This window comes from Amblyomma maculatum, chromosome 4 (genome assembly GCF_055883805.1).
Source record: "Amblyomma maculatum isolate TAMU_Amacu chromosome 4, ASM5588380v1, whole genome shotgun sequence".
Lineage (NCBI taxonomy): Eukaryota > Metazoa > Arthropoda > Arachnida > Ixodida > Ixodidae > Amblyomma > Amblyomma maculatum.
The window spans coordinates 44,537,651-44,560,531 of record NC_139347.1 but is presented as its reverse complement, the minus strand read 5'-3'; the positions used below and the strand labels follow the sequence as shown (position 1 = coordinate 44,560,531).

General features: G+C 46.0%; 2 protein-coding genes across 2 annotated transcripts in view; one reads left to right on the top strand and one right to left on the bottom strand.

Annotated features, from left to right (window-relative positions):
• sgl (UDP-glucose 6-dehydrogenase sgl) overlaps positions 1-4,358 on the bottom strand; it is a 59,637-nt gene extending 55,279 nt beyond the window's left edge. Inside the window, exon 1 of the mRNA XM_084601263.1 lies at positions 4,258-4,358. The gene's annotated coding sequence lies outside the window, so the exon portion shown is untranslated. The remainder of the gene's footprint in view (positions 1-4,257) is intronic.
• Positions 1-21,633, top strand: part of LOC146190884 (beta-galactosidase-like) — a 39,653-nt gene extending 18,020 nt beyond the window's left edge. The window contains exons 5-15 of the mRNA XM_084600252.1: positions 587-681; positions 5,170-5,350; positions 7,457-7,637; positions 8,299-8,342; positions 9,528-9,643; positions 12,097-12,174; positions 14,251-14,337; positions 17,259-17,366; positions 18,039-18,173; positions 20,870-21,106; positions 21,404-21,633. Of these exons, the coding sequence (XP_084456378.1) occupies positions 587-681; positions 5,170-5,350; positions 7,457-7,637; positions 8,299-8,342; positions 9,528-9,643; positions 12,097-12,174; positions 14,251-14,337; positions 17,259-17,366; positions 18,039-18,173; positions 20,870-21,106; positions 21,404-21,619 (1,478 nt within the window). The 3' untranslated portion in view covers positions 21,620-21,633. The remainder of the gene's footprint in view (positions 1-586; positions 682-5,169; positions 5,351-7,456; positions 7,638-8,298; positions 8,343-9,527; positions 9,644-12,096; positions 12,175-14,250; positions 14,338-17,258; positions 17,367-18,038; positions 18,174-20,869; positions 21,107-21,403) is intronic.
• The last annotated feature ends 1,248 nt before the right edge of the window (positions 21,634-22,881 follow it).

The following is a 22,881-nucleotide window of genomic DNA, read 5'->3' as shown; positions in this document are numbered from 1 at the left end:
CATTATTGCCTCATCGTTGTCGTCAGCAAAAGTGTCACGCTTTTGCGGCGGCTCTGATTGGTCGAGACGAGAGGACGTTATGGAGGTCTCGACCAATCACAGAGCACCACCACAGTATGCGCGAATGCATGCCTTATATGGCCATATGGCAATCGATGATCAATTACTAATTAATGACTAATTATTTAATTACTGATTACTATAAATAATTACTGATCACTGAGTACTATGTAATGACTCATTACTAATTATTGGCTAAACAAGTACTATTTACTCATTACAGACTAATTAAATAATAGGTAGTAGCGAGTGACTGTTGCGTAATTAATTAATTACTAATTAATGCCGCGCACCCGGTAAAATCAACCACACAACAGTGAACGTAGAACAACTGCGAAGATACTAGGAGTGCAATCTCGTCGCTGCCAAGCAAAATTGACTGAATAAATGCATGTGAAAAAGTAGCCGCTCGCTTTACTCGTAGCATTCATCGCTACATTCGCAACAGTCGCGTAGCAGAATGCAGCACTCAGGCTTTCACCTTTCAGCACTTTAGTCGCCAAAGTGTCCTGGAATTTTTGTTCAGGGTACCTCTTCTACGTCGAGCGTTTTATGGTAAAGCTCTTCGAGAGGATCGAACCACTTCTCATCAAGAACGGGGGACCCATCATCATGATGCAAGTAAGTGCATTGACCGCCCCCGGCGCGTTTTTGAAAGTGCTCTGAATAGAAATGCAAGTTCATGTCCAAACCGGCAACAACTGTGTGATCTCCAAACTCAACGCATGTTTTCGGGTTACTTTTTCGTATAGGAGAATTGAAAAAATAAAAAAAAGCAAAAATAAAAAAAGGGCAACATATTTGAGCTTCGGGTCCTTATTTGTACGATTTCAGGTGGCGCTGAGCCGTTTTTATCAGCGAAATTTAGGGTGCTCTTGCTTTCTCGCATTGTGCTCTTTATTTTTTCGGGCAGCTTTTGAATACCCCTTCCTCTATTTGACCCCTTTCATTTGGCGTGCGAACCAGTGATAGTAAAGAAATCGACTGTTGCTAAGGCAAGTGGGTACTAGTATTCATAAACTAAATGTTTGTGCCTTTTAACGAAGAGGATGGTTGTCCATCTGGGACAGTGGACGAAAATGTCACGCTCCCAGGGAGATAGTGACATTCCGTACATAAGACTTGTTATTTTACTTTTTTTTTTTTTTTCAACTCAGGATTGAAGAACAGCAACGTAGAAGGCACTTCAATTTTTCGATCGGTCCTGGACATGTCTCCATCCGCTCGCTTGATTCCCTAATGCGAGATCAGCAGCGTTACCATTATACACGTTAACTATGACAGATAAACAATGTGGCTTGCTTTCGTGGCGAATGTGATATTTCGTACATATTTTGTGTGGTGGCAACTCCAACGCGGCCAGTTTTGCAGCTAAAATGCAAATTTCTTCACCTAAAATATCATGAATTTAAATGTGTACATTTTAAACCACTTTTCACAATGATGCCTCCTTCCGCTAAGAGTGGAAAAAAAAAATGCCAATGATGGCTGTAATCTCCTTGTACCAATGTCTCCCTTCATGCAACAGCTGTGCGGCGCCTCCTAAGAAACGAAAAGGTCAGAGACAGCAAAGCTACTACGTCAAAAGGCCCCCCTACTGTGCCGCGAAGCACTAATTTTGGACGAAGGAGCGGAGCTGTCTAATGTAAAGGCTCTATGAAAAGGTCAGAGACAGCAAAGCTACTACGTCAAAAGGCCCCCCTACTGTGCCGCGAAGCACTAATTTTGGACGAAGGAGCGGAGCTGTCTAATGTAAAGGCTCTATACAATGCTTTTATTAATTCTCGAGGCCGCGTCGCAGAACAGTCGCTGAACTCGGTAGTGTTCTGACACTCCAGATGCTATCCTAGCAGTCTTTAATTAAATAACCAAAAGTGCAGCAGGAGTCCCTCAGCATTACTCTGCAGTTGTTGGGGTCTCAGTCAGTTTACCCTAGAAATTCTCGAAAACTTTGTGCTCTAGAGACGGGAACAATGCCGTACATATAATGCGGTATCCATGTTCACCCTGCATAGGACTATTACTGATGCACGGAATGAACTAACGGTTGGTGCCGGAGACAAATAGAGACAAGGCTCGCTGTTGTGTATTTTCTTGAAGACAGAATGCAAAACGACACTTCATTCCTTGTACATGTATAATACTGTTACGAGTGGAAATCACGCACCAGAGGGCAACACCACTCCGGAATCTATGAGCACCGCTTAACCGCACAACTCAACATTCAACGTCGTCTTCGTCCACCCACCCAAACACTTCGTTCTTCACTGCTAAATGTCAGCATGGTACACCAGATAACAATACACTGTGGCGTGTTGGGAATGGACCAGCACATGTGTATTTATGTTCCTAAGGATAGACGTACACCTGAGCTAAAATGAAACGAGATTAAATGAGCGAGGCCATGGCTCTCGCTGTTTCCTGACGGACAACACCTTGCCTACGGTATCCTTCATCCAGGCTGTTGTTCGCTAGGAGGTTGCTAATATTGGCATCTCTACTGGCCACATCCAGGACGCCATCGACTCAGCCCCTCCTGTGATCGCTGTTGCCTCTAACACCAGCTTTATGCCTTGATGCCGCTACCGCAATCCTAACGACTGGCGTACCGCTGACGATCGCCCAATCTGCTTCAAATGTTCTCGTGTTGGTCATATCTCCCGTCACTGCCGCAACCGCTGGTACTTGCCGTCACGCCCATTCCGCTATGTCAATCGCAGTGGAGTCTCTGCAACGCGCCGTTCCTCGCCCCTACCTGACCCGCCCCGTACTGATCTTGTTCCACCTGTTCGTGTTTCCAGCTGGTCGCCTTCCCGCAAACCCGACGTTCCCGCTCTTCTCTTCCTCGTCATAATTCTTCACCGTCCTATGCCGGCCGTTTCTCAGAAAACTAGACGATGCAGCTCCCGGAGGTGACGCTGCATTCGCAACCCGCACTGAAAAGCCGCTGTTGACTTGTGCTCCACAATCTAACCTCATCGAAGTCCTTGTGGATGATGTTCTTGTCTCGGACCTTATTGATACCGGTGCCCAACTCTCTGTTCTCAGTTCCGCGTTTCGTCGTCGCCTGAAGGAAGTACTGACGCCAGCAATTTCGCCCACCGTTCGTGTCGCCAATGGCAGCCCTGCTGTCGTGCTTGATATGTGTGCCGCCAGCGTAACCATTGCTGGTCGTCACACACCAGTCTTATTCACCGTGCTTCAAGAATGCCCCCATAACCTGATCCTTGGCCTTGACTTCTTAACCGCTCACTCAGCCCTTATTGATTGCTCAATCGGCATTCTACGCCTGGACCTTCCCCTATGCTCTGAAGACCTCTCCACGCCACCTCGCCACCGCTCATCAAAATATTCCCGCCTCCTTCCTGAAGCTGGTGTTTACATTCCTATGTGTTCTTTCCCGCCCGTGCCCGATGGAGACTACCTGGCGTGCCCCATTACAGACCTCGTCCTGCAGCGTCGCGTCATCCTCCTACACCTCATCGGACACGTATCTCAGAATCGTACATCTCTCCCAGTCCTCAACTTCAGTTTATCGACCCAAGTCTTCCCCGACGGAATTTCATTAGCTGAACTTTCCCTGCTGACCGGCTGTGAAGCTTCAGCCCTAACTCCCGATCCTCCCTCTGTACCCCGCACAGCCCCTACCGCTCCTATGTCGTCTCCTTTCCACCGTGATCCTGTTTCCAGCATGATTGCGGTCGACCTGCAACACTACTCCGGAATCGATGGGAACCGCTTAGCCGCACAACTCAACACTCAACGTCGTCTTCGCCGACACACCCAGACACTTCGTTCTTCACTTGCTGAATGTCAGCATGATACACCAGATAACAATACATTGTGCCGTTGTTGGGAATGGGCCAGAACATGTGTATTTACGTTCCTGAGGATAGACGTACAACTGAGCTCTGCCATGCAGTTAAAAAGAAACTTATACAGGTTTCTAAGATGATTTGCAGTTGAAGGAAAAAAATGTCTTCCGGTCTGAGGGCTACACCAGGACTGCGGAATGTCAGCGGAATTCATTCTGCCAAATGCGCTAATAAGGACGGCTAGCAGGTGGTTGGGCGCCGCTGAGTTGATCAGAAACTCGAAGCAGGCAATGTGGTTAGCGCCATGCATATAATACAGTAATGTGCATTTTGTGGAACTCGCAACTGCTAACGCTCTGCCAATCAGTAATGAGTTACTTACTTGAGCGCGCTGTGCATGCACAGATCAGTGCCCCAACTCCTCGCCTTTACGACTATGAGCCGACCACAGACGAACAGCAAGCTGTGATGAAAGCAATATGCAGCGGCGTTATTGTCACTAGTTGAAGGCAACAGATGGGGCTACGTCTATAGGGAGGCATGCATAAATAAGTGTTCAAAATGTTTTTCTGATTTGTGGTTATTTCGTCAAGAAAAAGCCGAGTGCTTTCCAGAGTATAAGTACGAAATGCCATTACGAATCTGATGCATTGTTAAAACGCCACAATGAGTTCTTATGCCCGGCAGCAGTGGCGGCGCATGTAGTGGATATAAAGCATTTCAAAACTGTTTTTCCATTTCGCAAGGTACCTATGAAGGCGGGTGTATGTCAACTGCTGACGTGTGCTTTTAAGGAGAGCATGAAGAATCATGCAATGGTATTGTAACGAGGTGAAATAAGCCTTCACACAGGACGGGGTCGCGCCAGACGTGGGAAGTCAGATCTTGGCCCCGTTAAGCCCTTCAACTTATCACCACGCACACCTCTGTCCTTCCGCTACTTCGTCTTCGTTCCTCCGTGACAGTATTTACAAGGCATACTTGAAAGCGTTACGATATATGTGTGGGGGCTGGCATACATCCCCCTAGCAGGAGTTCTACCAGCGATCTGTTTATCCGAATTCCATAGACTTCTGGTGCAGTCAGAGAAACTGCCACGTATAATAAGCTTTATTGTCATATAATACGGTTGTTAAAACTAGACAGTCTAGAAACCCTTACGCGAAAGCAGTTCTCAAACGGAATGATAAATGCACTTCGAAGCAGCCGATACTTTATACCGCCTTCGTCGCCTGCGACTGCCCCATATGTCTGTAAACAGGATGTTGGTCTATTGTTTCTCTTATCCGGCCAGGTGGAAAACGAGTATGGAAGCTACAAGGCCTGTGACTTGGCGTACATGAGGTACCTGCGAGACCTGGCTAGAGCGCACCTGGGACATGACCTCGTCCTATTCACCACGGACGGCAGCCATGAAGGAATGCTCAAGTGCGGTCGTGTTGGCGGAACGCTCACCACTATCGACTTCAGTGCACGTAAGCCTTGCAGTTCCGCAGCTGTGAAAATAATACATCCGAATTAGACCTGCTCTTTTAGGCGAGATGCTGGTACGGTTGTGAGCCAGCTGTGTGTGTTTGGCGGTTATACTGACGCGGGGTTCGCCGCATGCGAATGTTGCGATTCGTCGTCGAAATGACTGGAGCGAAGCAGCAAAAGCTCTCGCGAAAGTATTCAACGACAGTTTGAGTCTGAGCCGATGTGTCTGCTTCACCTGCCTTGCGCGGCGCAGAATAAACACGACGAGACAACACACGTCGTGTCGTGCAGATAGTGCACGCTGATGTGACATCGTTGATTGCCGTCAGTTTAATAAACATTAAAAGCTAGACAAGTGTCGCTCTCATCTGCATCCACGGGGGACTTCAAATGTGGGGCATTGAACAGAACTACGAAAAAAAAAAGCGCTTGTACTCCACGCTGTCCACTGATGGCTTGAGCCAAGGAATGAACGGTGAATATACAGGGGAGGAGTTGGTGTGCCCAGGATTATAACGAAAGAAAATAAATAGGAGAAGGCTGCTGTGCGGAGACAGTTCGTGCGACTTATTGCTGAAGTGAAGCAGCTAACTTTTGTATGCGACACTGTGCAGTTTGAGAGCCGGAGCAGTCTGTGTATTCCGGTGAAGAGGAAAGGAGGGCGAAAGACTTGAGGGTATGTACAATGGCGAGGATCTCGAGGGACAGTGCGTCCGGAGGGAGGTGCGTGCGGGCAGCTGGTTTGGGTTTCGAGTGCGAGTAGATGGGTAGGTACAGAGTGTAGCAACACGATACTTGAGAAGCTAAAAAATAGGAATTCTCAAAATAGGCATCCGTGAGGGCCGCTCGTTGGTTGCTGAAAAGTGGGTATTGGTGCTGTCCAGCCGGGTGACGTCAACCAGCATTTAAGACGAGGAACACAGTGAAACAGTGAAACACAGTGAAAAGAAGGAAACAAAAGCGAAGTTTAATATTGGTATCTGTGGAGACAGGTATGGGAGAGTGCCTGCCTGATCTAGCAACCACTTACCTTGGTGGGTAAAGGAAAACCGGGCTAGCTGGTAGTCAGGGTGGAAACTGCTAGGAGAGCGAAGAGAATGGAACAGGCCCCTGATAAAAAGCATGATAGAGATATCGATAAGGAGGCTAAGAGCTGTCTTTTAGAAGCCAATTAACGCAGTTTAGAGGGGGTTTGAGAGTGGGTGTGCAAAGCACACGAACTTTCCGAGGGGGAGCGCAGGGCAAGCCGGCAAGGGGATACCCGAGCGCTGAGGACTACAGCCGCAGCAGATGAGCTACCGAGCGGCACATTTTATTGATTCGTGACGGGCTAGCACGTTCTTGGCTGAATGACGCGAATGACAGTGTCAGAAGGAATGAGGGAGAGAAGGAGTTTATGAAGGAATCGATACTACGGGTGGTTGAAGAGCAGCAGCTCGTTTTTTTCCTTAACCGAATAGAGAGGCCAGTTGTGGTGAGAATTGAGCCAAGGGGATCTAGGCCACGTTGAAAAGTATCTTGTAGGCGACCAGGAGAGCCAGGCGGACAGCAGTGAGTGATGTCAGCATGAGTGGTGGGATGAAGGTTGGGAATTTAGACTATTTCGGAAAAAGATGGGTCATAGCAAGATCGAAAAGGGTAGGGGAAAGCACTGCACCTGAAGGAGTGCTCCAGATGAGCGGATCGGGGCTGGACAAATGGGCGTCTATTCGACAGTGATTCACTAGTTAGGGCGGAAGAACTGGAGATAAGTATACATGTGATCCAAAAGCTAGGGTACGAAGGTGGAACAGGATGTGGTCGTGGAACACACATGTGAAGACCTCGCGGACATCGACGTTCGCCAGAGCGTGAATTTGGTTGGAGGGGGAGTGTGTACGGAATGGTGTGCTAGAGAAGCAGGGACATGTCCTAGACCCATACGCAGCGTCAGAAGCCAGTGGGAAAAAAGTTTTCTCTCCACGAGAAAACGGGTTTTATATCACTGAAAAAAAAAAAAAAGTATAGTCAAGATTCTGAAGTGATGGTTTTTGTTAGTGGCAGTGTGTAGTTACGGATCTGAAAATGACGCACCGCGTGCTGTCCCTTCCACCATGACTACGCAGACAGCGATCCCAAGGCCGAGTTCGCGAATAAGCGGCGCTTTCAGAAGGCGGGCCCTTTGATGAACTCGGAGATGTACACCGGCTGGCTGGACCATTGGGGAGAGGCCAAGAACGGATTGAAGGCGAAAAGGCTGGGACTTCGCATCCGCGAGCTGCTAGCCATGAACGCCTCCTTCAATCTGTTAGTATGCAATGATGTTTATCAGTGGCCGCCCTCTTATTTCACAAAGCCGTTCAGATAGAATCGCGGAAAGCTACACGACAGAACAAACGTCGAACTAAGCAAGCTTGAACTGGGGGCTTCCCGAATACACGCTACGTTTTGTGGCGCCATCACGCTGTAAGACGGCAGTAGGGGCACCGGTAAGGGTAGCAATACTTCATTCGGTACATGCTATAAGGATACTTCGGGCAACGAAGGCTGTTGTTGCTAAGCCTATAATCATTGCTGACGTCTGCTGCTTACAAAAAGCGAGAGTAGTATTTTTACTTGCTTGCTCTGCGTTTATATCTTCCAAATGTTAAATTAAAAGCACGGGTGCCAGTAAAAACAACTAGAGGCCAGGCAGTGCTAAGGGTGCTGCAGCCTTCTATGTACCAACTTTGTGTTCAACGTATGGAGTGCACCGGAAACATGTGAACATTTACGTTTCCAGAACGTTTAGGTCTGGATACCATCCTTCCCCTCACACTATGATGCAGGAATACTAGCTCTCTGGAAAGCGCAGAGACCTCACTGGTGCCGATTGGCTTTGGTAAATTTGAATGTCTTTGGTGGGCGTGACTGGACTTCATATTGTATATTCTGTGATGTAGTTGTCTTTTGTGCCTCTTTTTTGCAGCTACATGTTTCATGGTGGGACGAACTTTGGATTCAAGAATGGTGGTAAGTGCTACGGGTGCCAGGTACCCTGTGTCTCGGCCTCTGGCGTTCATTGTACCAAAACATCAAAAAAGTGACATGACTTAAAAAAAAAATAAAAACAATTCCGCGAGCACTGTCTCAGTGTTCGACATAAGAGCGTTAGCTACAGAAACTTCCAACAGCGCCATCTACTTCATGAATTTGCCCTAATATTGTGAATTACAGCCACCTTCGCTAAATCCGGTATATTTCTTTACCATATCAGTTGTCAAATTTTATAAACGTGTTCATCAGAATACGACGAATCGGTTGACGCCAACCGGAACCACATGTGACAGACGGTTCGGCCGCAGTGGCCGTCTGAAGCTCATTGGAAGGCACGGTTCTGGGACGGAAAAGTCGTCAGTGTGAATCCCACACTGTTTTAGGCTGCATCTTAATTAGTAAATTTATCCTCCGGAAGATTCCAGGTAATTTGACACCACTCCGAACATTTTGCGTCAGACAGGAAACATGCTTTACAATACACAAGCAGCGTAGCTTACTACGTGGATTGGGTACAATTATTGCTAATTACAAACACATTCTCTATACCCAAATTTTTATTCGTCATATCGAGTATTGCGTCGCATAAACGTGTACACCTTAACGAAGCAAGTCGTTTGACACCATCTGGAACCCTACGTTACAAACAGTTCGGCCGTAATGGCCGCCCAAAGATCGGTGCCCCATCAGGAACCGATGTAGCCCCAGTTGCCTACACGGGACGCACTGGGGTTCCACATCCTGTGTTACCTGGATTGTGATAGATCTGTATTCTGGAGTCACACGTCATCACACTCTTTACAACGAAAAATAGTAAAGTTGCGTTTCTCAGTTTTGTGGCGCTACTAGTGTTGGCGTAACTGCTCCACGCCTACTGGTCCGCATACAGTACCGCTATGCATTACATTGTTTTAACGTGGCGTAATACTGCCCCTCACTGAATAGTTAACGCATAGTGATGTATTGAAAGGCAGCACAGTGACTTCACATGCACTTTGCCAGAGAAGGACCCTCCCGTCACTTTATCTTATTTTCGAAACTGATAACTGGCAAGTGAGAATTTTGTTTGGTCATTTTGTCGTTTTGATTATCTGTTGTAGGTGCGCTCTTCATTTTTCATTCAGCTTTTGCGCGACGTTTTGCACTCCCTGGCGCGTGCAGCCAACGACGACAAAGGCTATCGGCCGCAGCTCACCAGCTACGACTATGACGCACCCATCGACGAGGCTGGCGACGTCACCGAGAAATTCGCAGCCGTCCGCGACGCCATAGCCGAGGTCAGTGCTCTCGCCTCTATGTGCCCCAATCAGGAAGCACAACTAGATCGGGCAGGATGGGAGTTCTTGTAAAGGAACCAAATTCGAGCAGTCATACAGGCGGGATAAGCACCAAACCTTGTCTTTTGTCTTATTGTCATGATTTTCATTAACAGAAAAAATCTCTGAATGCAAACATCTCTCAATAGCACAGAAGATTGGGCTTGTTGGTGATTCATTATAAGTTAAAAGCGCGAACGACGTAACGGGTAACACAATAGAAGATGACACAACGAGCTCTGACTTTCGAGCTTTGAAAGTCCGCGTTCGTTGCTTCGCCCTCCTGTGTTCCCGTCACGTTGTTTTCGCTGTTAACCTGTAATCTTAACAACAGTTTCTTTATCGGTAGTTTCTTCTAAAGGTCAGCTATTCTTCAACCGAAACTTGGCAAATATATTACTAGGAGATAAATTTTCCTGGGTATCATAACATCGGGCAAGGTATTATAAACTCAGAGCTCAAAGAGACCAATAGCAGAATATTTTTCGTGGGTTCGATCGTGACCACGGCGGCGGTGTTTCGACTACGGCGAAATGCAACGATTCTGTGTACTATACGATGTCAATATAGTTTGTATAATTTGAAGAATCCAAGGTGGTCGAAATTACCGGGCACATCCATTACGGCGCTCCTTTGAAGGCGTAAAAACTTCGGTGCCAAACATTTTTATTTAGAACACATCCCATTGGCACCACTTGTTGGGTATTATTGCATAAATGAGTGAATTAGTTATCGTACAAGTAACATATTTTCCCGGCAAATCTCGAAATCTGGCGGATTCGTGTAGAGTTTGGCATCAGCGGGAAGCTCATTCCAGTGGCACATTACCCGCATGCTTTAGATTAAATTACGCAAGTGAAGTAGGTCTAGTTACAGTAAGCAAACCTGGCGGCTCGAGTTTGTATGCTTATGCGAGTGTTAGCCAGAGATAATTGATGCGGGTCCCAAATATCGCATGCGTAGTCTAATTGTGGTCGTACAAGGTTTAGATAGGCCATACTTAAGTTTTACGGAGGGGGCGAGAAGTTTAACCGACGGCGAAAAAAGCCAAGGCATCGGTTTAGGATCGTTTGTATTTGCAGATATATAGTGCAGGACAAGAAAGGTCGCGAATTATGTTAACGCGTAGGTATTTATGTGACACGTTTAGGAGATTGCTGAGCCAAAATCGCTTAATTAGGTGACGGAGAGGAATGTTTTCGGTGGAAGGATACGATGGACGTCTTATTTGTATTGGTATTCATTAAGAATTCATAACACTAGGATTCAATGTGAGTTACATCATTTTGTAATGCGGTTATGACAGTAGTACTACGAATAGGGTGATAGATTGTGCAGTCATTTGCGAACAAACGAATTTTAGACTACGTGTTGTTAGACAAACCATTAATGTAGATCAGGAAGAGTAAGGAACTAAGAAAAGCACCTTGAGGCACTTCGGAGATGGCACGGGGTATTTGAAATGAACTGTTGTTGGTATATACAAACTGTTGATGATTGGTGAGAAAGGGATGGGTTCAAGTCAGAAGTGAAATGTTGGTATCTAAGCATGAACATTTTCAAAGAATCACACTATACCAGTGGCAACGTGTTTGTTCGTTCATCGAAAATTCTGATGTGCAGAGCCCAAGCCCATCGATGACTGTCGTTACTCTTTAAAACCGGGATACCGGTCTGCTAAATTCTCTTTTTAAATTAACTGCGCACTCTTACCGCGTTAAAACGGCCACACATAAAAACGTTTGTAGTGCTTTTAGAGGTACCGGCGCAGTTGTGTCCGTATAGTTACGCGCACGGATATCGCAGTCGAAAAAGATGGCATAACAGTGCTAAAAATACCACAAACTTATGATGTAGTTATGATGTAACGTCAGGCTTTTTACTGCTTGTGTACTAAATTTTTGCAGTTTGGAAGTTCTTTTTTTTTTTTCTATACAGTCTTTAGTTCTGTGGTATTTTTTGAACTAACTACACAAAATTTTGGAGTTACTATTGATGTTCTTGTTACAACAGGTTCGCGACCAAAACCGCACAGAAATTCTATGTGCGAACGGGAAATTTTCTGTTGATTTTTTCGAATGAATTATTTCTACATATTAGCCTGTCCCATAAAAGCAACCAAGCTACTATAAATTGAGTTATTCATAGCTTTGGAAGAAATGAATCCCACCTCTCCGTGTGGCCGTCAGAATAGGTCTACATCCTGCAGAACTACAGGATGGCAGACTGCTATAATGATGAACCCCTCTCGGGGCCAGTGCATAAAAATTCACCACGCAGTCATTCTTGTTCGACAGCTTGAGTAATTAGTCCTAAATATATGTTTGTATAGAACTGCAATTAAATATCTTATTTGACTCTGTGCAAGTTACCCTTTTACCCATTATTTGTTTTCTTCCCATGCCGTCTCTTAGTTTTTTCCAGACCGAGTCAAGGAAGAAATCCCGGTCCCAAAGAAGAAAATGGCTCTCGGAAAGATTACCATGAAACGCGTAAGCTTGGAACTGCCCAATATACTTCTCTCTCTCCCTCCCCCCCCCCCCCCCCCTTCCTTTTTTCGTTTCAGAATAATCAGCTAATACTTATAAAGTTAGCATGTTGAACGCGTCAAAGTTCACCGGCGTTTTAGTTGGTAGTGGTAAAGGCGTTTATTGCATCTAAATATGGAGGACACTTAAGCTGCGCCTTTAAGGGTATGACGCGATAGCGTAGGCTGCCAGCCCACATATAAAGTGATAAAGCCCCGCTTTAACCAAGCCGTATGAACGTACCTTAGTGGCCTATAAGGGTATCGTGAATACCAGGGACTTGGCAGGCTGGTTCTGACATAACCATCCCATGTGAGACGAGATAACCAAGTTGGCAGCTCCTGCCACGGTTTTGTTGGAATTGCCGTTTGCGGCTACGGCATACGAGCATACGCGACGAGACGAGCTGGCTGGCGTAGTGTTGCTTTCGCAACGAAAACACCACTTGCATGGAAATTTAGACTGTTCGAGAGGGATGCGGTGAAAGAGTAGATTCAGGTTCACTTGTGTAGTATCACAACCATATTTAAATTAACTCGACGTGAGAACGCTTCCTAAAGTAATGCACGCACGCACGCGTACACACGCACGCACGCACGCACGCACGCACGCACGCACGCACGCACGCACACACACACACACACACACACACACACACACACACACACACACACACACACACACACACACACACACACACACACACACACACACACACACACACACACACACACACACACACACACACACACACACACACACACACACACACACACACACACACACACGCACGCGCGCACACACACACACACACACACACACACACACACACACACACACACACACACACACACACACACACACACACACACACACATACACACACACACACACACACACACACACGCACGCACGCACGCACACGCACACACACACACACACACACACACACACACACAAGAAAAAAAAGGTGGCGCCCGAAATTGACGCCAATATATATTGGGTAAAGAAAACGGCCCAGAGAATGCGCAGAAGCGACATCCGATCACAGCATGTTGCTGTATCGAGGTGCACATTTTGCTGACAGCGTGGTGACATCTATCTGCTACTAAAACGCTGTATAAGTACTTACATGACTTCAGGGCAACTACTGCGGGCAGTGGATATGAAGCAAAGTGAATGGAAATGGGGCCATCTTCACTGCACGCTGAAGTGCGATCACAGCAGGCAAGTTCTGAAGTAACATTGCTTTTTTTTTTAATAAAGGCAAGGCTATAAAAAGAAGCACAATCAAGCATTATGAAGGTCTACCTTACATCGATCAACTCCACCAACTCCACGCCGTCGGAATAGCCGAAAAAAAAAATTCTTATGTAACGGTGCTCGAAAAGGGGACTATTCTTGCACTCCATCATTCACACGCTTAGGTGCTTCTGGAGCCTTGGAAAAAATATAGACGGTCAATGCTGTTGGATCGATGTAAATGCTTTTTTTGGCGTATTTCTTTTGTGTTCATCTGTGTTTCAATACTTACCTGCCTCCTGTCTCTTTCCTCATCTTCCTTCTGTATCTTCCCCGACTTCTTCCCTGCAAGTAGGGAGGAGGATTTCCTTTCTTCACTTGTCATCCTCTACCCATTTCTTCCCAACATCTCCTTCGTCATTCCTGTTCCAGTTTTTTATACCTTCCTTCTTATCTCTTCTGAAAGCGGAAGGGGAATTTTCTTCCTACCAATCGAGGCCTTCTTGTTTTGGCCATTTGGCCGTCCTTCCGTAATATTCAATTAGAGGCTAATGAGAGAACCTATGTTTTGCAGCCGACTCAGCATCTTATTAAGGGTTAACATTGAATATTGTGTCTAGTATAAATAGAAGTGTCCTCACATCCTAATGCTAACACACAAATAACTAAAAGAAAATTTGCTACATACGCAAATGAACCACAAGGCCTTGCGCTATAGGCCGCACCCTTATCACCTCGTGGGATGTCCCTCGCCACTTCCAGCTAAGTTGTACCCAGAATGCGCGTGTACCGTTGCAGATGTTCGGCTTGAAGGAGCTACGGGAGCTGATGGCCGACCGGATCGTGGTGTCACCCTACCCGCAGACATTCGAGCACGTCGGCCACGTAAGACGCGCACCTTGCACCGCACGTCGGCGCTGACGTGTGCCACACTCGATCTGCATTCCTTGCTGCCATATCACGCTGGTATTGTCTTCGTGAAAAAAGCTCGTTTTCTGTACACGTCCCCGCTTATGTAGCAATGCTTTTTAATCCTCACGTGTGGCGGACATACTCGGAATGGGGTTTGCGCATCTCAACAGAGGAGCCGAATTAGATACATGAGAACCTGGCGCTCCGACTAATGACTTGTGAGAGAGTTTATATATGTTTTGGAGCCGACTCGGCACCTTCTTAAGGGTTAACATTGAATACTGTATTCAGTATGTATAGAAATGTCTTCACCGAATCGTAAATCGTTTACGCTCATCGTGAAGCTCCGCTTTCGTTCCCTTCCTGTACCGTTAAAATAGAACTTACGCTTGAACGAAAGCTGGTTGTAAGCTCAAGTTTCGTGTCCGTATAGCTGGCAAACATATTGTCGCATTCACTAATATCACGTTCAGTCCTGTGAGGACAAGTATTCTGACAGGAGAATTTTCGCTCATGACCACCGCATCGGCGGCTATTTTGAAAAATAACAAGGCGCCTAATTCGCTTACAGGGGGAATATAACTACGCTTTTTGTGCCAGGAGGCGGATTTCTCGTCGCCGGGGTAATACTGCAGTTGGGAACGTTTCCGGGGTTGCGGGCCACAAAAATTGATGTCGGCGCAAGTTTAACCCTCTCATGCATACGGGCCTCATATGAGGACACTTATTTATCCGGCTATAAAATTCATTCAGTCGCTCGGAGCGTGTCACTGCCGCATGGAGTCCTCAGCCGAGGACATGAGAAGTTTCCTAACATGTTTTATAGATGGCACTAGCTGTCCATGTTTCCTCAAACGCCAGGCTCTGAGGGGGAGTCGGCTTGTTCGAGGTTTCTGAATCTTCCTAAGAAACAACAATTAATTCATTCACAGGCGATAGCTCTTTTCGACTATAAAAATTATCTTCGCCAAGTATAACTCTTGAAGATTGTCAGCAAGATTTGTTGCCATTTGTTTCTCGAATTTGACTTGTATACGGAGAAGAGAACATGTGTCCTCAAGTGGGGACATCATGCATTGAAGGTGTAGGCTCACCTAGAGCGCCACCCAAAAACCTTACCTGCGGAATGCCAGGCCAGGACATTCTGCAGGCGGGTGATGTCATCAGACTGTCCGAGGGACTTCAAGGAAAAAATCATAAACTTTATGCCGATAACTTCTTCGCATCCATGGCCCTCGTCAGGAAACTGAGAGAGGATGGCATAATGTTTGTCGGGACATGCCGGGCAAACCGTCTGCAAGGAGCAGATAAAAAGCTAAAGTCTTGAAGGAGCTCAAAGCGCTCGGAAGGGGAAGCACATCCATTTGCACATAAGCGGACAACATCACGGTGACAAGGTGGCTGGATAACTCGCCTGTTCACGTAGTTTCATGCTATGCAGGATGGGACCATGAAGGCACTGCGAAAAGATTCAACAGGAAAGAGAGAAAAGTAATCGATGTCACCAGGCCATACTCCGTGGAAGTATACAACAAACACATGGGCGGCGTCGGCCTCATGGATTCCTTGATTGCAAGGTACAGAAAAGACGCGCGGAACAAAAGGGGCTACTTGAGAATGTTCTTCCACCTACTAAATGCGGCAGTTGTGAACGCCTGGATTGTATGGAGGTGGGGCAAAGGCACGGACCAATATATGGACCAACTTGAGTTCCGAAGTCACGTTGCCAAGGCGCTCATATTGCGCGGTGAAGTAGCGCAGAGCTCGTAACGACGCCGCCGCCAATCCAACGATCCTCCTCCACCATCAATAAAGAAGAGGGTGCTTCACCATGTGTCACGGGAAAAAAGGTTGGACGGCAGGCAGCATTTCCCAAAAAAAGAGCATCCTGAAGTACGCCAGCCGCTGTCGAAGTCTTGCCTGCCGTAGCAAGACAAGGTACCTCTGCGGTCGCTGCAACGTCCCTCTACTCCAGAGTGCTTTGAGTCTTTCCACAGCGCATAAGCAGAGTATGGAAGACCCATCGTCATCCTTTCAATGTGATTTGTTGCCTCTTTCGGTGTTTTGGTATGAAAGCTCTATATTTTTGAGACTGTCGCTACTTTGTTGTGTACTCAAGCCAATTACCTAGACCACCTTACGGCATGTTGTCCTCATATGGGGACACATCAAAAATATAATAAGGATGTTGTTGATTACTTGAAATAAATTATTTTTGTGATCTTTGTGGCATATAGCGACATTTTTAGGCGATAAATAATTTTTTTATACACTAAGTTTAATTCATGCATGAGAGGGTTAAAGATCTCCAGGTGGTCTAATTTTCAGGGGTTTTCAGCTACAGCGGCCTTCATAGTGATTCACAAATAATACTGCCTGACGGACGAGGACAAATAAGGCACACAAACTAAAGGACAGGGTGATAGTCCTGTCGGTTGCGTGCCTTCTTTATCCTCTTCGTCGCGCCGTATCATATGTGAATCAAAATGTATCAACTACCCAAACAAAAATTCTACCTGCCTTCATAGTCCTCCATACACCACTTTGGGGATTGGTTACGCCACATTAGACGTAAAAGTTTAGAATAATCGCCTGCAAACCACTCTTTTGCGCTGACAGTGATCCCAAAAATGGCATCGCAAGACCGGACATTGACGCCTTTCGCTTAAAATTGCGACAGTTGGCATCGAGGCAACGCCTAGAACGACTATAGGAGGGGAGGCGCTCAGTTTGACTGCCACGATCGTTGGCAAAGTTCAGATGCTTTCATTTTCTTTATACAGGTGATGGAAAGTACGCTCGACATGAATCCTAGTTTTGGTTTTTGATTGTTAACCACTTTCATGTATACTACTTTCAAAATGTAAAATTTATACCTTGTTTTACTATTGTAGGCGTACGGCTTCATGCTCTACGATACCAGTGTTCGCTTGGAGGCCAAGCTGCCCTCGACCCTGAAAGTGCCTGCTATTCGAGATCGCGGATACATCTATGTAGACGACGTACGTACTTGCACGTTTCCTCATCTTCGCCCTGTGCAATGACGCTAGCTTAGGAAACGACGTTAATGACACAGCCAGTGCCAGACATCGCATTTTTTCCTTTCTTGTTAAACTAATCAGCAAACCTTTTCCTTTAAGTTACAATCTGTTGCAGAGGCTGGTCTTAACGCCAGAGGAATAATTCATTTCAATTTTGTAATACGCAGCATCATATTGTATATTTCGTTTGTTGGCAAAAGTAATAACTACCTACCAATCCTTGCAGGCAAAGCAAATTGTTTTGCAATATTTTTGCAGGGGATTTTTTTCTGCTTCACTAACTCGGTCGTTACATATCACGTTTGGTGGCAGTTGTTGCAGCCAGCATGGAACCTCCACATATATCCTCTTAGTTACTGACGCCATGCAGGAATAACGCGGTCCGATGAAGTGTACCGCATGGAGCTCAGGCCATCAAGCCTTCTGACCGCAGGCGCCTACACGATCACGCCGGAGTACTCTGGTTAACTAGGATTTGCGGCAAAATTTTGGGTTTACTCTGCAGTCACTGCTTGACTGGTTCATTGACCCCGCGGAATCACTCGTTTCCCAAATGCGGGCATAGAGTGATCACGTTTGTGTTCCAATGTAATGGCGCCCTCATAGGCCGGTTTTTATTTTACCCCCTTCCAGACATTAAGAGGCATCGTTTCCCGGGCGAACAACAATTCTGAAATCACTCTTGAGGTGAATCCAGGGCAGCGGCTATCCATCCTCGTTGAGAATCAAGGACGCATAAACTACGGGGACTCCATCAGGGACCATAAGGTAGGCATACAATTGTGAAATCAACTGCGCCATTGACTCACCTCAGTGTAGCAATATGGCTATCCAAGAAAAATAATCTTGCCTCTTAACCCGCTAAGTATATTGTATAGTGAACTAGAATATTCTAGTACACTATAGTATATTCCATTCCAAATGTTACGCAAGGTTACCTAAGCAAGCCATCACTCTTCGTGGGTCGGATTTTTGGCGCTAAATGAGAGCCAGGAGAACAGCGCTAAGTTCAGTTGTCCCTCAACACAATGAAGGCAAGGCCGCTCACCGGGAAGGTGATGAAAGGGAATTAATTGAAAAGAAAAAGAAGCGTGCAGAACGGCTAACACTGTGTAAAGCGAGATTCAGAGACAGAGGCTCGCAGTGGTGAATGAAATGTTAATTTATTATGATCTGCATCTCTATCGGAGTGTGCAATTGATGCCAGAATGCTATCATCGATGACACCCCTTTGTTCGCATACACTAGTGTGGTACTTTGACCTGGCGCGTTATCCTGGTGCACTGCGATAGCATCATCATGAGGTCACTATACATGTGTACTAATCAGCGCGACGCATTAAAGTGATGTCATGTGTGACGCCACAGTATGCTGACCTACATGAGGGGCGCGGCTACGCTGACGTCGTAGAACCGAAAAAAGTGCCATGAACAGCTGTCGCAGTAAAAGTACCCATGAAACTTTTCCCCGGTATACAATAAGCACAACATTGCCAATCAGAGGGAGTGGTTGTGGTTTCTGGGGTTTGCATCTTGAAGCGACTCTCCTATGAGAGATGCCATCGCCCAACAAAGGTTCTCCGGACGAATGGCGTAGGGACCAATGTGACGTGCCGCGGTGAATGGCCAGCAAACGGTGACGTTACGAGTGACGCCATATAGCATTAAAGCGTACGGCTATCAGGATCACAGCACAGGGTAGACATACTGGAGTCAGCATTCTTCAGACCTTGTCATTTCGCGTCGGTACATAATCGCTCTTCACATCGCGCTGCGGACCACCCTCTTCGGCGTTACATAGTGGGAGTGGTGGAGGGTGGAGGTATCTTCGAAGTAGTCAGAAAAATATGGCGTCATGTGTGACATTAGCTTCAGGAAGATCCGGTGTACACCCCGCTGGCTATTCTAGTGTATAGGTCCTCGAGCTGGTAGTTGACGAAGCCTAGCCAGGCAACGACGTGGTAAGTGCCTCGGTATCGGAGCAATTTGCCGCGCGCCCATCTGCGCGGATGGTGATGCGAACGAAAATCAAGCCCCCGGATTGAAAGAAGCGAAGAGGTTGGACTGCCGTACTAGCCATTTGCATCCGCATATTAGCCTTGTGGAGCTTGCGCAGGGTTTCGAAGCGGGGAGACAAAGCCGTCGGGCAGGGTCCGACAGGAAGGCGCAATAAACAGGGCAAGCACATTTACGTTCTTAGGCGATCACTCCGAAGGAGCATTTGAGCTGGACGCCTCACAAACAGGATACACACGAACGCATCTAGATCCGTAGGCATGCTGCACAAAATCAGGCACTTAATACCTGTCTGGTTAAAGCGCAAGTTGTACTATACCTAGTCTCACCTTAATTACTGCTCACTCATCTGGGGTTCTACCACTAAGGCTAACATTGATAGACTGATTGTTCTCCAGAAGTGAGCCCTGCGTTGCATTGAAAACCTCGAGCGACTACAACACACGGCCTCGGTGTTTCTAAAGCACAACATGCTTAAATTTAACCAGTTATACCAGCTGAAACTTGCAACATATATTAGCCCCGTAATACACGGCACGACATAAGAACTGCCTGCTGTAAGAACAAGTTATGGTACACAAACACTGATGTACTTAATCCCTAACTTTCTGAACACCTACACATTTTTCCTGGATACCATGCAGCGATTTAGATCGCCTGAGAACTTTAAAAAGTCCTTCAAAACTTACGTGCTGTCGCTTTCAGTTCCATAAGTATTTTCCGTCGTCTTACATGCCAAAAATGTATACGTGTGAGAAAACTTGTGTAATTAGGTTGTATGTTTTCATCAGCACTTGCATAACAATGTAATCCATCACTTGTGCTTGCCGACCTCTATATGGGTGCCATGGCCCTCATCAGGCAGAGAGTATCTGCCTTTAGCCCTGGCATTTAAGACCAACTGTGCCTGAAAGAATGCCTCAAATAAATAAATAAATAAATAAATAAATAAATAAATAAATAAATAAATAAATAAATAAATAAATAAATAAATAAATAAATAAATAAATAAATAAATAAATAAATAAATAAATAAATAAATAAATAAATAAATAAATAAATAAATAAATAAATGACATATTGCAATAGTAACGTCACCGTGCCGATGAACCGAGTTCCTATTCTCCTGCAATCTTTATGACTTCAAGCGTTTTTTTCAGCTAGACAGATATGTCCTCAGTAAACGTATCTCTGTTTGCACAGCGATTAATTCGTATGAGTTCTCTCATGTTCAAAGTATAGCGTATGAATCTTACGTAATAATGAATGACAAGTGGTTGGAACATTTTCTTTGATGGCTATGAAGAAGCAGGGAGGTTTGTAAGCTTCAGTATGTCCTAAAAAATGTCGTGTCAAGTATATGGGGCTGCATTTTGGAGCACAAAAGTGTGTCGAGGAATTCCAATCAGTATACGCGAACAGAGGATTTTGGCTGTTTTGTGATGGCAGGGTATAATCAAGAACGTGACCCTGGACGACCATGTTTTGACCGGTTGGGAGATGCGACCTATCGGCCTGACCAACGCAGCCTGGCTCCAGAGAAAAGAACTACTATCTGTGCTGCACCACGAGCACGACTCTCCCAAAAATGCGAGTATCGGGCTTGCGGTGTATGCGTCCAAAGTCTCGCTTCCTGATAGCGGAAGCTACTACGACACCTTCCTGCGGCTGGATGACTTCAAGAAGGTACCAGCCAATCGCGCGTTGTGCTTGTCATAGCAAGGACAGAGCAGTAAATAGAATGCTAGAAATCTGCCTCTATTAGCACGAGGTTAAAGCAGATAAAAAAAGACCTAAGCACGATGTCCACATGATATTATCCAATTATTTGGGGGTAGCAGCAAGCTGTCAGTTGATCTGATACTGAGCATCATCAGACAATCACTTCACGTATCCTTGTATATCATGATACCAGGGTGGGGCAAACATTGGAGGCCGATTTTTGAGCTTAGCTGAAACAATGGCTGTTTCCTTCAATCGCAGGGAGTTGCCTTTCTTAACGGTTTCAACTTGGGCCGCTACTGGAATCCTGCAGGCCCTCAGAGGACGCTTTACGTTCCAGGACAACTCTTCAGGAGTACTGAAAACCTCCTGGTACTGCTGGAACTGGAATCCGCCCAGTGCTTGTCCCCAGACTCATGCAATGTGAATTTCTTGTCTCAGCCTGACTTCGGCGCACCAGTACAGTGGCCGCTGTAATAAACAGCCTTACTCTCGGCTTTGTGTCATAGGCCTCTCCTGAAGGGGCCCTGGCCCACAGGTTTGAATTTGTGGGGTTTTAATATCTAGATAAATCAGTCAGAAGAGTCAGATGTGGGTTGTAGCTGGGGCGTAAATAGGTTTCTCTGCTTACGCGTGAGTGGCCATTGCAGTGGCTTTCCCACCCGTATCGCGCGCGCTACGGAGCACGCCTTCCAAGAGTCAAGACCTCTTTGAACAAAGGAACAATCCGTCAAGCAGATGTAGTTTACTGCTACATCAAAAATGTCAGCTAACAACAAAATACGCTGAGGAGCGGAGGTCGTCATACTCACCAGTAGATCGGTCCAGGAATCTGGGACATCTTTCCATAGCGAGGTAACTGTAGTGTGTTATAAGGTACTGTTATAGAAATGTTTATGGGAATGGTATAAGTTTCCGATACCTTGGAAAATTTGCTTTGCAGCTTTTCCTACGTACGCGGTAGATAGTTAAAACTTCTTCAGAAAACCAAAGCGCTGCGGCTTCAAAAAAATTCAGGCAACTGTAGAATTTTGTAAGCTACCTTTTGTGAACGTATTCACAGAACTGGTCTCAGATTCCGAAGCCTAGCAAAAGTTTGCTGCGCCTGAAATTTTTCCTACTATCAACAATGAGTAATTAAAGAACTTACATACAAAACCAATGGTGTGCATTTTTATTAACTCTGAGGCAACTGGAAAACATTGTAGGGTACTTTTACGTACATATTGTTACAGACTAGGAACAAGAAGCGGTCAGGGGAAGGGACAGAAGCGCTCGCCCTAGACCCCGCTGACATAAATATTGTCGTCGCACATGTTCTTTCTGTTCGTTGGCTGGCCGCCCCGTAACAATATCTAAATAAATGGTCGAAGCTTTCGATACGTACCAATTGTTTTCTTCTGAGGTTTTACAAGCGCTCACAATAACCGGGGTAAAACGAGATAAGAAATGTACTGGGTCCGTTTTTGAAATGAACAGGAAAAACTGGACCATCGAGAGAAGATCTGAGACATATTAATTTTTACTGTGATATTAAACAATATATAAAATATTACATGGCGACAAGCGAGAAGGCACAACATGGCGATAGGATGAAAAATGATTTAATGGCTAGCCTTGCGCGAGGGCTCCTCTCGCGCCACTGGCGATCTTCTTCACAGCAATATGTTCAAAAACTCCCACAAGATATGCAGACTCTTCTTTTCCTTTCTTCTCTATTTTCTCCTCTCCGCACGAGG